The sequence below is a fragment of the Mus pahari genome, chromosome 10, assembly GCF_900095145.1.
Source record: "Mus pahari chromosome 10, PAHARI_EIJ_v1.1, whole genome shotgun sequence".
Taxonomy (NCBI): Eukaryota; Metazoa; Chordata; class Mammalia; order Rodentia; family Muridae; genus Mus; species Mus pahari.
In genome coordinates this window covers 89,704,649-89,723,061 of record NC_034599.1, presented here as the reverse complement: position 1 = coordinate 89,723,061, position 18,413 = coordinate 89,704,649, and the positions used below count along the sequence as shown (strand labels likewise).

Sequence of the window (18,413 nt, the reverse complement as noted above, 5' to 3'; positions counted from 1 at the left end):
AATATGGAGACAAAGTGTGGAGCAGAGACTGAAGGAAAGGCCATCCAGAGACTGCCCCACCTGGGGATCCATCCCATACACAGTCACCAAACCCAGACACTATTGTGGATGCGAACAAGTGCTTGCTGACAGGAGCATGATATAGCTGTCTTCTGAGAGGCTCTGCCAGAGCCTGACAAATACAGAGGTGGATGCTCACAGCCATCCATTGGACTGAGCACATGATTCCCAAGGAGGGAGCTAGAGAAAGAAACTGAAGGAGCTGAAGGGGTTTATAACTCTATAGGAAGAACAACAATATCAACCAACCAGACACCCCTGAGTTCCCAGGCACTAAACCACCAACCAAGGAGTACACATGGAGCAATGCATGGCTCCAGTCACATATCTAGCAGAGGATGGCCTTGTCGGGCATCAGTGGGAGATGAGGACCTTGGTCCTGTGAAGGCTCAATGCTCCAGTATAGGGGAATGTCAGGGCAGGGAGGCAGGAATGGGTGGGTGGGTGAGCACCCTTATAGAAGCAAGGGGAGGGAGATGGGGTAGGGGGTTTCCGGAGGGGAAAATGGAAAAGCGGATAACATCTGAAATGTGAATAAATAAAATATCCAGTTTTTAAAAAAAGGAAAAGAAAAAAAGAATCCATGTAAGTACTTCTACAGGGGAACAAGTCATTTGGAATAACTTGAATCTCAAGCCATGGGCCACTTGTATTTGTCTCAAAATAAACTCATTTCCTTTTAAATGAGAGTTGTATTTTACACTGACAAATGTAATTCAATCTTCATTCTTCCCTCTCTCAACTTTACCTCATACTATTAAACAAGTAGCACTGTGGCATATGCCTATCATCCCAGCACTTGAGAGATAGACAAAAAGGATCACCAAAAGTTCAAGGTCAGGGCTGGAGAGATGACGGCTCTGGTTAAGAGCATTCACTGCTCTTCTAGAAGTCTTGAGCTCAATTCCCATCAACCACCTGGTGGCTCACAAAAGTTCAAGGTCAGCCTGGCCTACCTACCTACATAGCAAGTCAAACTATTCTGGCTACCCAGTGTATCACTGAGGCCGGGGATATAGCTCAGTTTAAGTAGAGTGCTTGCCTAGTATGCATGAAGTTCTGTGTTTGATCCCTACTAATCCCCACAGCACATATGCTGGATATGATGTCCCATACTTGTAATCCTAGCATTTGGAAGGGGCAGCTGGAGGACCAGAAATTCAAGGTCATTCCTGGCTACAAAGCAGCATAGGCCTTAAGACCATCCTAAAATGCACTGTATCATGTAATATCCCGAATTATTGATGTGTATGGATTTAGAAGTATTTGCTTAGAGATAATTATTCAACTCCTGACTTTCCTGCTTCTACCTACTAAGTGCTGGTAGGCTACTTACTGTGCACCTCTATGTTTTCCAGTTATTAAGTTAAAAACTTGTAATATATTAACTTAGTATATCACTAGCATCCACCAACCCTGCTAGCTGATGTTCCTATTCCTATCAATGTATATGACTATAAAAGTTCACAAAATTTCTTCCATGCTGGAATGGGGGTTAATATAAATCATGTTCCTATACCATACGTAGAAAGAATCTCTCATGTATTGTGTAGAAGCATCTCCTGTCAATAAAAATCTGATGGCCAATGAGCTGAGCCAGGATTAGAAGGTGGAACATCTCCCAGAGAAAGATAGGAACTATGGGTAAGGGTCAAGGTGGGAGGGTGGCAAAACTGACGAGGGGTAACTAGCCATGTGGTGGACACAGACCAGAATATATGGGTTATATAAGTTACAGGCCATTCAGAGAACAAGCCAAAGCTTATGGCCTAGGCTTTATTTATAAATAAAAAGTCTCAGAGTCATTATTCTGGAAACCAAGAGGCTGGGTACCGATGGTATCTAGTGTCCAGGCTTCTGAGAATCCAGACTTAGAGTCTGAGAAAAACCCCTGTGTTCCCACACACCTCCTGGAGCAGAGCGGTTTCCTAGCCTGAGAGGCTCTTTTAAGAGGAGGCCATGAGCTAACTCAGCTGGCGGTGCTGGTGCCTCAGACCATCTCCTCCCAAGCACAACAGGGGAAGGATTGGGAAGCATGAAAGCAAGTTTGGGGGGGGGGGGGGGAGACGCAGCCTGCAGCAGTCAGACAGAGGGAGGGACTGACCAAATCAGTGGGAGAGGAAGCTAACAGCCAGCGCAAAGAGTTAGCTGAGTGGCTGGGAGACTTGGCAGGCACCAGCTACAGATACACGGAAAAGAGAGAAAAACAGAAAACTCAACAGACTGGGTAAGATACTTGGAAAGTCATTAAGAAGAGAGAGATTAAAAAGAAAAATGCCTCCTGTGTTAAAAAATGGAAAACACAATGACACAATGCATCTAGACCCCATCACTTATCAGCATACAAATTATTTTTTCAATAATAATTGCAATTTTATATATGCCTTTTTTAAAAATCAAAAGAAAGCAAACTTACAAAAGGAAAAGATTGAAATAGTAAAATCCTCTCAGAAAAAGGATCTTTGGAGGAATCCAATCTAAAGCCTACAGAGCCATCTAGTGACAAGATTGCAGAATGCCAGCCTATTAAATTCCTAAATAAAGAGTATGCGGAGTTAAGAATAAAGATTATGTTCAGAACAATGTCATACAATAGATTATGTATTTCATTTTATAGAGTTTGGAGAATTAACATATGTACATATTTTAATACACCATACAATTGATACTCAAGATTTCAATGTTTCTGCCTTGAATTCTAAAAAGGCTGATTGTGAGATTGCACATCTATTAGAGATGGTGGCTATCTTGGAAATGCCTTTACAGACTGAAGTTGATGATGCTTTAATATATGTATTCTTAAAATACAGTATTTTAGATAATATGGCAGAAAACATGTTACTGGCATATTTCATAATCCTACAAGTTGGACAATTGTGAAAGGACTTAGCTATACTTCAAAGGAGTAAAAAACAAGAGCTATTGAGAGACATTGGGCTATGGGGGAAAACTTGAAATAAACCAGCCTGTAGATTATAAGGATGTCTTTAATGGAAGATAGGAAATATGTTACGTTAGAGAAGAGGCTTTGCCTTGGTTTTAACAGGAGAAAAGCTAGGGATTCCATTATAATAAAGATTAGATCTGACAGGGCCAGATCTCCTGAAGATCTAGGCTAAAGGCAGGATGGAAGAAACCAAGAAGAATAAAACAGGTAAAGTTTGTGCTGACCTCTGTACATGGGGACATCTCTGAGACTGGCTGACACATGACAGTGTCTCTGTAAAGCCAATAGATCTTGTTGGCTACAGAATCTTCAGGGATTATTACATGGCACCCTTCAAATGGCATAGATGAAAATTTATAAGTTGGTTATGTAGTCCAAACTAACTGTTGCCTGCTCAAACAGAGAATCACCTTTAATTGAACTGTACATACTGCACATTCCAAACATGCATCAATGCAAAAGCGTGTATTACAGTTAAAAGCTTTTATGTTCACAGAGACAAACAACCAAACACCAGTGATGTCAAAACGGCCCTGACAAGACTCACCCTGGAGGATGATGAAAAGGATGCTGAGAGGATGCTGAGACAGACGGATGCTGAGACATATTTATTCCAGCATCCTGCTACTTCCAGCCAAACAGTCAGGACTTCATCTAAGCCCTGCACTTTCCCATCGCAGAGGGAATGGACACCAAATGTTACAGCTAGCTTTCTTGAGACTGGCCATGTCCCAATTTTATATGGACTCCTAAAAGGGAGTGACACTTCCAGACAGCAGGAAGCAATTTTAAGAGAATGACGCCCCATTTCCCAAAAGTGATGTGGATGGATTTGGTTACTCGGTGGGAGAATTATTAGTGGTCTTGGTCAGGGAGGTTAGATTCAGGAATTTGTTTTCTCTCTCTCTCTCTCTCTCTCTCTCTCTCTCTCTCTCTCTCTCTCTCTCTCTCTCTCTCTCACATAGACATAGAGAAAGAGGAGGGAGTTAGAAATAACAGGATAAAAGGGTAGATTGTTGAATCTACTTTTAGACCAAAGAATGGGTTTTGTATATTGATACAGATTAAGGCTATATTTCATTACAACATACTACGAATATATGTTTCAACTCTTGTTTAAGGTGTTTACCTATGCAATTCTTAAAAATGCAATATTAAGCCGGGCGCTGGTGGTGCATGCCTTTAATCCCAGCACTTGGGAGGCAGAGGCAGGCAGATTTCTGAGTTTGAGACCAGCCTGGTCTACAGAGTGAGTTCCAGGACAGCCAGGGCTATACAGAGAAACCCTGTCTTAAAAAAACCAGAAAAAAAAAAAAAGCAATATTAAGTTCTAGTTCTTTAAAGCTGCTAATATAAAGTGTTCATGTTAACTAAGAAATCCAAGTGAATAGTTAGTCCATCAAACTTATGGTCATGTAAGGTATGAGCTTAGTTAATAGACTGGAGTATTTCATCAGCCTATTTACTGCTATATTCCTACAAGAGGAATCTTCACAAAACTATCCTAAGAACTCTATGTCTCACTTGTACAACACTGTTACTAAAGCAGAATTCACAACTTCCCTCAACACTGCCAACTCCTTAGAGCCAGAGACCTTGGATTAAATGTAATCAAGGAAGGAAGACAAACAAAGCAGCTTAGAAGTAGACACACACATTTCTGATATGACACTGTCTTGACCAGGTATGCTGCTGCACAGCTAGGGATAAACCCCAGGGCCTCCAGCGGCTGCTTCTGTAATAAGGCAGAGGCACTACACAAGCTTGCTGAAATCAGCATTAATCAGAGTTAACTGTTTTTACCAATTTGCTTCTGAGGGACTTGATGTCTGTAAGGTCTCAGCCCACACCATCTTCCCATGGGGCTGTAGGAGCTATACTGTAGAATGCTTTTTCTCTACACCACTGAGGCAGGAGAGACAGGGAAATTTGGGGGACATGAGTAGCTGCCACCCAGGATTAAAGTTTTCTGCCAAATGAAAAGTAAGAACTCCAGCTCATTAGCATTTGCTATGAAAGTTAGAAACATAGAAATATTTTCTTCATGTAATCATTTTTATCTTAAGGTAACAATAAACTAGTCCTAAAGCTTGGATGTGTATGGCCTTTGGTGGGCCCCCATTCCATTCCCCAGACTTTGCCTGAGAACCTCAGAGAAATTGTTTCCTGCATTGCTGTGAGCTAGGATTTTATCTTATCAACTATCAGGTGCCCCTTGGGATAACAAACTAACTTCAATCCCACAAAAATGCTTCATCTAACTACTGTCAAATCTAGGAGCTGCTACTCACAGAGCACCCTATAGCATACTCTCCAATGTGCCTTACTTTACTCTGTGCATCTCCCTCCTAACCCTGATGTCAAACCTGTCACAAAATATCTTTAATAGTGGGGCTGGAGAGAAGACTATGAGTGGATTCCCAGCACCTACATGGTTACTCAAAACAGCCTGTTAACATCATTTCTGGAGAATTCATGCCTTGTTCTGACTGTCCTGGGTACTGCTTGCACATGATGCACAGATACACACACAAGAAAAATATCCATTCACATAAAATTCTATCAAAATACAGTATGTTTAATAAAATCTACAAATCTGGTTTATACACTGATTAGGCCTAAAATTCTTTTCAGTTTAGAACCTACAAATTCAGGTTTAGCCCCAGTAAAGTCCTTAAAATTCCAAAGGAAGTATTCAAGTTGCTAAGGGTGGTGGCCCTATTGCTGGTGGCAATTAGTTTGAGGGTGGCCCCATTCCCATAGCTTCCCCTCAGCATCCTAATGAGGTCTCTCTTCAGTGGCCGTAGTAATAGTTCTCTACCTAGTCCCCGAGGCTCCCTGAAAGGTTCTTTAAAATCTAAGTGGCATCAGCATTCTGTAGCCTAGTGGAGATGGCACAGGGATGCTGCTGCCAAGGTGGTGCCATCTGTACCCTCTGAAGGCGTGACTACCATGCCTGCACTGTACACAGGCACCTTAGAGCCACACAGGTGATGACTAAGGAATTTTAGTATTTACATAGTTCCATTTCAAAGTACAGACTTTAGCAAAATGTCTTATCTGTATCTACTGTAGTGGCTGACAGAGAAGGGCAAATGCTTACCTGCTGTTTGAGAATCTCTCCTGAGCTACTTTCAAGTGGGGACAATTTATTTGAGTCTCAGTCTCTATGGGGTTTAGAGCTCGATCACATTCTTCACATACTTATAGTAAGTTGTGTTTTATCATTAACTTGAAAATTTCAGATGATTAACAGTCTTCAACTGACCCAAGGAAATGTCCTGCTTATATTACCTTAAAGACTACATGAAACCAGTAAGAATGTTAAAAGATAGTTCTATTTAAACTGAATTCAAAGTAGTCCACAGAATGCTCTGTGTCATAAGCAAAATGTATTGGTACTGTTCTATAAGTGAGAATTACTCTAATATTTACGTATAGCCCCTTTGAAATGATTCACTGGGAAGGCATTTGTCATCAAGCCTGACAACCTAATTTCCGAGTCCTAGACACCACACAGTGAAAGGACAGAACCTATTCCTGCAAGTTATCCTCTGACCTCTACACGTGTTGTATGTTGTGGCATGTGTTTAAGTCCACATGTATACATACGGTAAATAAATAATTTAAAATAAAAATATTAAGATTTAAGATATTTTATGGGTTTTGTTGTTGTTGGTGGTGGTGGTCTGTTTGTTTTTAACAGTAGGTATTTTCTATGTATGGGTATCTTGCTTGCATGTACATCTGTGTACCACTTACACGCCTGATGCCATGGAGGCCAGAAGAGGGTGCTGGATCCCCTGACGATCAGACAGTTGTGAGCCTCAGAAATAGGGGCTGGGAATCAAGTCAGTCCCTGCAGTAGTGAGTGCTTTTAAAGACTGAGCCATCTCTCACGTCCCCATAGCAGGTGTTTTCAGAGAGTCCTCCTGGCTTCAAATGCACTAAGATCCTCCTACCTCAGTTTCCTGAGAGCAGGGCTTGCAGGTAAGAATCATCAAACCTGAGCAGAGTGATTTTGTTTTGTTTTGGTTTGGTTTGGTTTTTGGAGACATGGTTTCTCTTTGTAATAGTCCTGGCTGTTCTTGAACTTGCTTTGTAGACCAGACTGGCCTGGAATTTACAGAGATCCGACTGCCTCTGCCTCCCAAGCGCTAGGATTACAGGCATGTGCCACTACACCTAGTTGGTCAGAGTGGTCTAATGCAACTGTAATTATAGACAAGGTTTTCTGAGAGGACTACATATTTCAAGCTCTAGCAGGAATAATAAACGCCTTTAAAGAAACATATGCATACTTATTTTTCATCTAGTATGTTTAGGGTTGAGAATTAAAATGGCATACAGTTGCTTCCTTGGTTATTTGTACACATGCAACTTCCTTTCTACCTGTTCTCTCCCTGTCTCTACCCTGTGCCTCTCTCTCCAGTCAGGGTTTCACTATGTAATTCTTTGGATTGGAACTCACTAAACAGACTGGTTATCCTGGAACTTGTGGTGATCCTCCAGCCTCTGCCTCCCAAAATGTGAGTTCAAGCATGAGTTTACCTATAATAATCTTTAATTATTTAATTTAATGAAAAACCTGAAATCTGTAACTCCAAAGTATAAATTCAACTATTCAGTTACAACTCAATTTATATGCGCACACATGGTTTCCACAAAAGTTGTTAAGACTGGTAGAATACAATAGATTTCAAGTTAATTAAACAACAAAAGTTAAAAAAGGCCTCATAAAGGGAGAAAAACCTTAATATTACACATTCAGAACCCACAGATTGAAATGTTAAAATTAAACATAAGAATACAAAACATTTATTAATATTTATTAATATAAATTAATAATTATACTGAGATAAAAACAAAACTTTTATTTAGGATAAATGAGATAACTAAATTAGAATATTTGATCAAACATCTTCAGCATAATTATCTATAAATTAGTCTTGCCTGAGCAAAGTGTCAATTCTGAAATTTAATAATTTTCTTACCATTTGGGGTCCAACATTCACATTTATTGGCCCTAAGGTTTTCGGTAAAATCTTTGTTGGTGAGTTGGTGCTTGAAACTGGAAAGGCAACAAGTGAAATGTTACCTGAAAAGACAGATAAGTAAGAAGTCAGTCTTCTGCAGTATCAAGTTGACTTACACACACACACACACACACACACACACACACACACACACACACACACACCCCAATGGTCCTATTCCGTTCTACTAATTTACATTTGGAGACACTGTATATCTGGCGCAGTAGTGCACACTTTTAATCCCAGCACTTAGGAGGCAGAGGCAGGTAGGTCTCTGAGTTTGAGACCAGTTTAGTCTATAGAGTGAGTTCCAGGATAGCCAGCAATACAGAGAAACCCTATCTGGAAAAACCAAACAAAATAAAAAACCAAAAAGTCTTAATTGAAATACATACAAACCTCTTTGTTAAAGTGAATATAAGCAGTTCTGGTAAATAATCTTATTTGTATTTAACAGGAAATTTATAAAATAGCTTGTCTACTTAACAACAAAGTTAGAGCATCATGAAGCAGATGTTTTAAAATATTTTTTTGTGATATTGCTATTGTACCAGAAGCAGTGTCTTTTGTTACTTGCTTCTTAAAGTTAGCCACTTAAAATGTATGGTTTTATATCATATATTACACATAATGAGTTTCATTTTAACATTTTCTTATATGCATATGTTTGATCATATTCACCTGCTCTTCCTTATTCTCCCTTGTTTTCCTCCAACTACTACTGACCCCCTTTCTCTTTCATTTCATCCCTCCACTCTCCACCCCAACCTCCAGCCCCGTAGGTTCCATTAGAAGTGGGAGGCTAGGAGCATGGGCACCTTACCAGGGTTATGCCACTGAAACAAACATCTCTACCTCCTCTAATAGCCATTAACAACCTACAGACCCTGGGTGGGGACACACTCATGAGTCCCTCTCCCGCCCATGATGAGATGCTGACAGGCCCAATCTTGTGTAGGTCTTATATAGGTAATTATAGCTGTTGTGAGTTTGAGAATATCACAGCCTTGACACACCCAGAAGACAACATCCCCAAGCACTCTGCCCCAACCTGTACCTCTTATATTCTTTCTATCCCTTTTAAAATGTTCTGACCCATACATCTCATCAGGGATTCCACTATGCTGTAAGTGAAAGTGTAAAACAGGTTTCATACATGAAGAAACTGAAGTTTAATTAAGTTAGTAACGTGCACACTATTCTACTCTAAATGTCATCTTACCCTGAAAAATTGTGCTGAGCTTCTGTGGTCTAGGTGTTGGACAGGCCTCTGGGCATCTCATAAAACTTACTTAATTGTAGCTTTACAGTCAATGAACTAGGTTGCCCTAACTGTATTCCAGAACCTAGCTTAGTCTCTTGCATAAAATTCTAAAAACTTATCAGCCCAGACAGGATTTCCTAACTTTTCCAACTGGATGCCAAACTTCCTATCAAACAGTCTAAATTATATCTTTATTTTCTCAAGATTGATGATGTACATGGCAGTGTATACCTGTAATCCTTGTAGAAGGATCTAGAATTGGAAGCAAGATGGTTCAGTGAATTAAGGCACTTGCTGCTAAATTTAAGGACCTAAATTTGATCCCTGGGACTGGCATGGTAAAAGGAAAGTGAGTGTACATATAAATATGTGCATGCACATGCATAAATAAATGTAATTTTAAAAGTCTGCATGCAGGCTCATCATGCCAAGAAAGAAGCTGCCCAGAGGTGGGCACTGCTGCTGCTGCCACCTCTTAAGACAGGAAAAAAGAGTCAAAAGCCAAATAACCCCTCATGGCATCCAGCTAAGGTCTGAAGACATCTGAGTTTGTGGACTTCCACACCAAGAACCAAGTTGCAAATTGTATCAGAAGGTCAATTATGAAGCACCTATAATTTTTCAATTATAAGAATATATTCTCTGGGTTCTGTTGTGGTCCAGATGATAACATTTTTTTTTCTATTGTAGGTTCTGTTTCCCCACCCCCACCCCAGAAATTGGTTTTGATGTACCCAAGACTTAAGTTTCTCAAATAAAGGAAATAAAATCTCCATAAATATGAAAAAAATCTGCATGCAGAGGTTTCGGTTTCACAGTCTAAACCAACCTACAGCTCTTAATAAAAGTATAAAATGGCTGGGCGTGGTGATGCACACCTTTAATGCCAGCATCTGAGAGGCAGAGGCAGGTAGATCTCTGAGTTCAAGACCAGCCTGATTTACATAGTGAGTTCCATGACTACACAAAGAGACTGTCTCAACAAGCAAACAAACAAACACAGTTTAAGATGATAATTTGCTGGCAAAGTGTCCACACCTGTAATGTCAACACTCTTGAGGCTAAGGGGAATGACTGCTGTGAGTTATGAGTTCCATGCTGGCCATAACTAAACAGTTAGACCATGTCACAAACAAAGTGGGACCTACATTGTGATAGTGTTTGTGGAACTAAAAGTCCAAGCTAAGAAGGGTTAATTCTCTTGTACATTATATATTTTTAAATTTCTTTATTAATAATAATTAGTGGGTTGTTAAGTACACACCATGGCACCTGTGTGGAGTTCTCAGCGACAGCTTTGTGTAGTCAGTTCTTTCCTATCACTTTCATATGGGTTCCTGGATGCCTGGCTTATGTGGTAAGTACCTTCACCCATCAGCCATCTGACTGCCTGTAAGTTATACTTTTATACAAAAATGAAGGAGAAAGCCAGATGTGGAGACCCATGGCTATAGTCCCACCTCCTGAGAAGAGGGCAGCAGGACTAAGAGTTCAAGGACATCTTGAGCTACAAAGCAAGTTTGTGATCAACCTGGTCTATAGGAAGACCTGACTTAAAGAGAGAAAACGGTATAAGCAAATGTATGTTTATTAGTAAGAAGTGTAATATAGGTCATGCATTCCTCTTGGCTCTTCCTTATCTGTTACTTCAACCAGCTCTATTATTTTTAAGCCAGCTATTTCATTTACTGGTCTACATTATGTTACTCTAGTCCCTTTAAAGGTCTCCTGAATCAAAACAATCTTTCACTTTACTGGATCAATCTCAGCACGCAAACATACATTATTTCTTCTATCTTGAAAGCAAACAAAACAAAAAAATCCAACTTTTCTTAACCAGGCATAATGTGACTCAGTGCCAGCAGCTTACATCATCGCCGTCACGGCCAGGTACGGTGCACCTCTTCCACTGTCACCGTGAGTTTCTTATTTTCCTAGGCAGCTTGCACACCTTTAAAAAGACCCTGTTGACATCATGCACCCCTCCATTCTGTCCCTGTCTTATGGCCCCTTTGACCCTCTCCCCCAATAAACCTCTTGTGTTAGATCTGTGGCAGGGCCCATGAAGGTACTTTCTGCCACTTACTGCTAAGAGCTACAGCTACCAACCTATTCCTGTTGACCTCCACAGTCCAACTACTCTCAAAATCTATGGACACTGCTGATTCTCGTGAACCCCTTCCAATTTTCCTCTTTAAAATTTCACTTAAATAGTTCTTATCAATATCTTCATGTTGCTGAATCCAAGATCAAGTCTTAACTTTCAACTCAAGTTAACCTCTCAGTGGCACTGCACATGATTTTACTACATCCTGTGACACGCCGTTTTCCATTTGGCAATCCGGTCAAGCCTTAGTCCTCTCCTAGCCAACTGGCTACTCCAGTTGTCGATGGCTGGTGCTCCTCTCTGATCTGTTCTGAAGCCCCAGGCTTCAGTTCTCCAACCCCATTTATCAACCTTTCCTTACTGGATAAACTGACCTCAGCCTCATGCCTTTAAATACACTCAAGAGTCTGATGTTCCTCTGGATTAAATTGCTGAATTTGGATCCAAGTCCTGGTTAGTTTGTCAACTTAACACAATTAGAGTTATCTGAGAACAAGAATCTGAACTGAAAAAATATTTCCATAAGACTGGCCTGTAAGCAAACCTCTAGAGCATTTTCTTGATTAATTACAAATGCTAATGGAACCAGCCCATGGGTGGAGCTTGGTTGTATAAGAAAGCAGACTATGTTCAGAGGAATAACATTGCCCTGGCTGTGGAGGTCACTTACCAGGCACAGCTAGATAGAGCATATAAGGAGGTTAAAAAAAAAAAAAATCGCCTGGACTACCATATTTCTGTACAAGGAGCAAGGGCATATGATAGACTGGTGGAGAAGCATGTGGAGCAGAGCATTTCTACACAGCAGGAAAAGGAGACCACTGACAAGTGCATTGAAGAGCTAAAGTTACTTGCAGAGGCTCAAGCTCAGCCAGTTATGTCAATGTATCTACCTCAAGTGAGACAGCCAGAGAGCATTACCTTAAGTGAGAACTTGTCTGTGTGAAGAACTCTTCCTGTATTGCTGTCTATTGAAATTACAGTGTACCTTTCCTAAGAAATGAACAAGCCACTAAATGGTTAGTGGCTTAACCCTATTGGCCAATAAGACCAGAGTTATATACTGATCACATTTAAATAAGTAATTTGTAGCAACTTACTCCCTGACTAAAATTACAAGTTATAGTTTAAACTTGTAATTAGTTATACCATCTTGCAATAAAATGTCTTTTGAAATAGAAAAAAAATGTCTTAAATCCTTATAAGGATATATAAAGCCTATATCATCTGCAGCTCTCCTTCCTTCTTGTTACATCCATGCTCATTCATTCCCACCACTTCAAGTGTCTCTCAGAGGCTGGGCAGCAGCACTTACTTGCTTCACTGTTCACACAGCAACATGTCTATATGTTCAAACCATTCGCCAGAGAAATGGATGTCTTCTGGCCTATGTGTGCCACACAGACATGCATGCATATATTTAAGTAGAAATAACCTATTATTTACAACCACAAAGAAGGAAGAATACAAAAAAGGCTGGGCATAGAAGCTAAGGCTTATAATCTCAGCACTAGAGTTGAAATAATTTCAACTCCAGTATTTGCTACATAGTGAATTTCAGGTCAAAATAGGCTACAAAGTGAGATTTTTGTCTTTAAATAAATAAATTTAAGATAATACAAAGGATGAACTAGCAAAACGACTTAGCAAATAAAAGCATATACAGCCATGTTTGACCCCCTGAGGAAAACAGTAGAACAGATTCTTACAAGTCCAAACTTCTACATTTTTACCATGGTGTGTGTGTGTGTGTGTGTGTGTGTGTGTGTATCTGAAAGTGCACTGTAATCTCAGCAATCAGGTGTTCAAGGCCATCCTCAGCTATATGGGGAACTCAAACCAACCAACAAAATAAAAGCTATATAATTGTTTGTTTTTGTTTTTGTTTTTTCGAGACAAGGTTTCTCTGTATAGCCCTGGCTGTCCTGGAACTCACTCTGTAGACCAGGCCGCGGCCTTGAACTCAGAAATCCACCTGCCTCTGCCTGCCAAGTGCTGGGATTAAAGGCGTGCACCTCCACGCCTGGCTCTATATAATTGTTTTTCTTAAGAATTCTCTTGTCTTTCTACTAGCTGTTAGTCACTTATTATAGGATCTCTTAAAATAATGAAGGAATAAGATTATTTTGTTATGCTTGTAACAAATATTTTTTCCAATTTGATAGTTATTGCTGTGTGTTGTTTTTCCCTGAGACAGGATCACATTTTGTAGTTTAGTCTGTCCTGAAACTAGATAGACAACCCAGGCTGGCCTCCTAGCAACTCTCCGGCCTCACTCAGCCCCTTAAGTAATGGGATTACAAGGTGTGTGCCAGCAGGTCTGTCTTTTCCTTTCCTTTCTGAGACCTGCCTTGCCTTGGCGCCCAGTAATTCCGTGTCAGCTTCCCAAGCGCTGGAATTACAGTATGAGTCACCATACCCAACAGGTTTTGTTTTATATTTAATTCCCCACATATTGCTTTGGAAGTAGTCAGCTTTAAAAACCTTTTCTCTTAAATTTTTTAGTATGAAAATGAAGGAAGTCAAAGTAATACTGATTTACTTTTGTTCTCCAATCCGAAGTACACATTATACTGGGTCAACAGATGGATGGAGACACAGACAGGGACAGGGGGTGCAGGCACACTCATACACAGTCATAGACTATTTTTTTTTTTTTTTTTTTTGAGACAGGGTTTCTCTGTTTAGCCCTGGCTATCCTGGAACTCACTCTGTAGACCAGGCTGGCCTCGAACTCAGAAATCCGCCTGCCTCTGCCTCCCGAGTGTTGCGCCACCACGCCCGGCCAGTCATAGACTACTTAACAGTTGCATTTCTGATTGCATGCTATTCTTATAAACCACTAGTACACGTTTATTAAGAAGTATGAGGCACACGTCTAGTCCTCTCTTTACCATGGTAGTCACTCACCTCCAAACACTTGCCTCGCTCACCAGGCTGCTCTACCTCCTTCTTCACTCCATTCTTTATATTTAGTCAAAATGTGATTTTGTTCTTTTTCTATTATCTTAGTCAGTCTTAGAAATACTTAATTCTTAATTTTCCCATGTCTCTTCCATTCAGCCTGATGAATACTTATTTTGGTACATCGTTTGCAGCCTGGCTCACCTAGTCCATTATAACTGTCCTTCCCCAATGTGTCTGGTTACACTCTGCACTGCACTGGGAGAAGTGACATGAGTTCTCATTCAAAATACATTTCAGGGATCCACCAGACACCTACTGAGTCAAAAACTAAGTAGAAATTCATGTTTTTAAAAGTGCTTCAATTGACTGGGAAGAACTGCTGTGTTTCAAATTAACAAAATAATAGTTTTTCTACCACAGTGAATTTACCTTTAAAAAAGAGAAGGTGCTTGCTTAGTAATTCATGTCTACAATCCCTTTGTACATGTTCTAGTGTCTCAATGCTCATCCCATCTCTAACCATTCCGTCACTGTCACTGACACATGGCCAGATGTCAAGTAAGCTTTGTTCACAGGCCCCGTGAAGAGAAGGAGCAGAAAGCAGCACACTTTATCTCAGACAAACAGCCGCTGAGTGGTTGCAGGAGATGGAGGTGGCTGGGTGTGACCACAGGATCAGAACTTATGGCTGTAAAAATGCTCAAAACTTAATTGGAAAGTAATCTCACGAAGCTTACTATGAGTTCCTCTCAGATGGCATCCAGATTGTATTAACAATAAACCGTTTTTAATTTACATTCAAGTAAGAGATTTTCTATCTATAAAAGTTTAGAATAATTAGAAATAGATCTTAAATTTAAAAAACTTTTATCTAAAAATTTTATAATTTAGGACATAAGTTCAAACAGAATAAAAATCATCCATGAATTGGGAATCACAGGCAGTTCTTCTCCTTAGAAAATGAAAAAAGGATCACTGTGATCCATAGCGTCCTAAGTAGGTCACTCAGACCTCTGAGGGATATTTGTGTCCTTACTGACAAGAAGATCTATACACTACAGGAGGATCACCGAAGCTTCCTATAATAACAGTTCTTTACATACATACATACATACATACATACATACATACATACATACCTACATACATACATTGCAGGTGTGCAATAAGCATGGAGATCAGAAGACAACTTGCAGTTGTTTCTCTCCTTCCACCACATGGGTTCTAGAGAGCAAAACTCATTAGGCTGGGCTGGGTGGCAAACACCTTTACCCACAGAGCCTTTCTGCCAGTCCTGTATTTTTAGAAGACTACAAAAAGCAAGAAATCTTATTGTTATATATCAAATTAGTACAAAATTTATTATGTACTAAAAACTTATTCATACCTAGGCCTTGTGAAAGGCCTGAACTCCTAGCTACTAGAGAATCTGAGTGCAGAGGATTGAAATTCCCAGGTCTGCCTAAGTGCTTACTGAGATCCTTCCTTAAAAAGTAAGAGGCCAGCAAGACGCTTTGATGGATTGAAATACCTGCCAACCTGATTTTGATCCCTGGGAAACACATTTTTCTCTGATCTCCACACATGTGCATAGTATGCGTATGTACATACAGAAACATACAAGACAAATGTTTAAAAATACTTTTTTGTTTTGTTTGAGAGGGTCTATTATGTAGTCCTGGTAAGTCATATGGAGACCAGGCCAGCCTTGAACTCAACAGAGATCCACCTGCTTATGCCTACCAAGTGCTGGGATTAAAGGTATGCACCACCACATCCAGCTCAAACAAACAAAACAAAACTTTTTTTTTTTTTTAAAGTGGTCAGAGTGCTTGACTAGATATACAAGGCTATAGATTCAATTTAACATATTAAGGGGGAGAGAACCCACATCTGTATTAAATGGTATTCTCAGTAGGCTATCACATTTTCATAAACTATCTGTAACCCTAGTAGTTAGAAGGCTGAGGCAGGATCATGCGTTTGAGACCAGCCTTGAGGATATAGCAAGTTCCAGGCCAAACTCAGTTGCATACTATCATTACAAATTCTGTCTCTGAGGCTGGAGAGATGGCTCAGTGGTTAAGAGCACTGACTGCCCTTTCAGAGATTCTTAGTTCAATTCCTAGCACCCACAACCACCTAAAACGGGATCTAACACCCTCTTCTGGTGTGTAGACAAAGCACCCATATATATAAAATCTTTTTAAAAGTTCTATCTCCCTCATCTTTCCCTGAAGATTTATACACACTTAATGGTCAATAGTAGAACAAGAATTTTTTTCCAGTGATACAGTCACTTTGTAAGGTGCACATGTTTCCTGTAAATAAACTCTCATTTATGTTTCTGTAGACAACCCTAAGGAGACTCACTGGTCACACAGGCAAACTGAGGTGAGTGTGTAGAAGGCAGGGGAAGAGGAAAGGGATTAGAAGCAGCAATGGAGGTACGAAGGCAAGTTGGGGTGAGAGATAATTATGATCAAGATATATTATGTACATGTGTAAAAATGTTATAATGAAATCCATTATGTATAGTTAATATACACTAATAAAACATTAAGAAAAAAGGTTCTCGGGCTGGATCAGATGTCCTCTTCTGGTGTGTCTGAAGACAGTGACAGTGTACTCGCATACATTAAAAAAATTTTTTTTAATTTTTAAAAAAAGAAAAAAAGTGCCCCTCTTACTAGCACTCAGACAGCACTCCAAGTCAGTGGGTTTTGTAGCATTAAAAATCTGCCAAATTTTCACCACAAGTGGGTCATTTACCAAAACCAAAGTACTGTGTTGTTAGATTCCATGTTTCGAGCTGTCACCTAAAAATTCACTTGAAAATCTGTTGGTAGAAAACAGTGTTAACTATACAGTAAGCTCCTGGGTCCTCACCAGAATGGCAGCAAATAACTGTAATCCCAGCACTGGGAAAAGCAAGGCAGAAAGAAAGGTTATAGGAACTTTAAAGGCCAGCATCGGCTATGTAACATGATTATGTATACACAAACACACACACAGTGTCCATGGATACATTAAGAAAAAAAAGCTACCTGAAATATAGTATTCATGTAGTCCTCAAGAATAATGTAAAAGGTTTATTTGAATAAGAAATATAAACAGCATGAAAAATTTCCCTCTTACCCCTACCCCACCAATGAGGAATTCATAGGTAGTCATCAATTATTAGAAGTTATATATGCCTATGTAAGATAGTGAGAATAACTACATCAGTTGCTCTCTGAGGATACTATTTCTGACTTCAGAGATAATACATAGGTAAACCTGGCTTCTCTAAGATATTAGTTTTATGATGATGAGTTCACAATGAAGACAAACCCACAAGCACATCTTATTCCTTCTACCATCACATGCTTTGAACAGTATACTAACTGTGGTAAAGCTTATTGGAAATTAAGAGATGGTAGCATATGCCTATATCCCAATCCCAGTACTCTGGAGGCTGAAACAGGAGGACGGTGGCAAGTCAGAAGCCAGCCTGAACTCTGTGTGTGTGTGTGTGTGTGTGTGTGTGTGTGTGTGTGACCTGGCAAGGCTATTAATTGAGACCTTGTCTCAAAAAAGTAAAGTTCTCTATTTACAAATTGAATGTGGTAGAGCTCAATTATTACCCCAGCATTTGGGGGATGAAGATATGAGGATCAGAAGTTCAAGGCTATCTTCAACGATATAGTAAATCTGAGGCCAATCTAGACTACTAGATATATGGAGATGGAAAGAGAATATGAGTGGATATGAATTAAGGAATATGTGTATAAAGAAATTATTTTGAAGCTACATAGTGAGTCAGCCTGGGTTATGGAAGAAGACCTTGCCTCAATAAACAAACTGCTGTACAGTGCTTATTTAACAAGCATGAAGTCCTGGGTTCCACATCTGTACCACATAAAACTGATAGTAGTGGCCTATAATCTCAACCCTAAGAAGGAAGCAGTTAGTATTAGATGTTTAAGGTTGTACTTAACTATATAGTTTGTAGCCAGCCTCAACTACAAAAAAGCCTGTCTTGCCGGGCATGGTGGCGCACGCCTTTAATCCCAGCACTTGGGAGGCAGAGGCAGGCGGATTTCTGAGTTC

The 18,413-nt window shown here is 39.9% G+C and overlaps 1 protein-coding gene across 9 annotated transcripts in view; it reads right to left on the bottom strand.

The window, feature by feature from the left end:
- Positions 1-18,413, bottom strand: part of Tfdp2 (transcription factor Dp-2) — a 124,107-nt gene that overhangs the window by 36,210 nt on the left and 69,484 nt on the right. For 8 of the 9 annotated variants that reach the window (XM_029543075.1, XM_029543076.1, XM_029543077.1 and 5 more), the window contains one exon: positions 8,002-8,105. In XM_029543075.1, the coding sequence (XP_029398935.1) occupies positions 8,002-8,105 (104 nt within the window). Of the gene's footprint in view, positions 1-8,001; positions 8,106-15,460; positions 15,632-18,413 lie in introns of all 9 variants that reach the window. The other variant, XM_029543078.1, reaches the window with a different exon arrangement.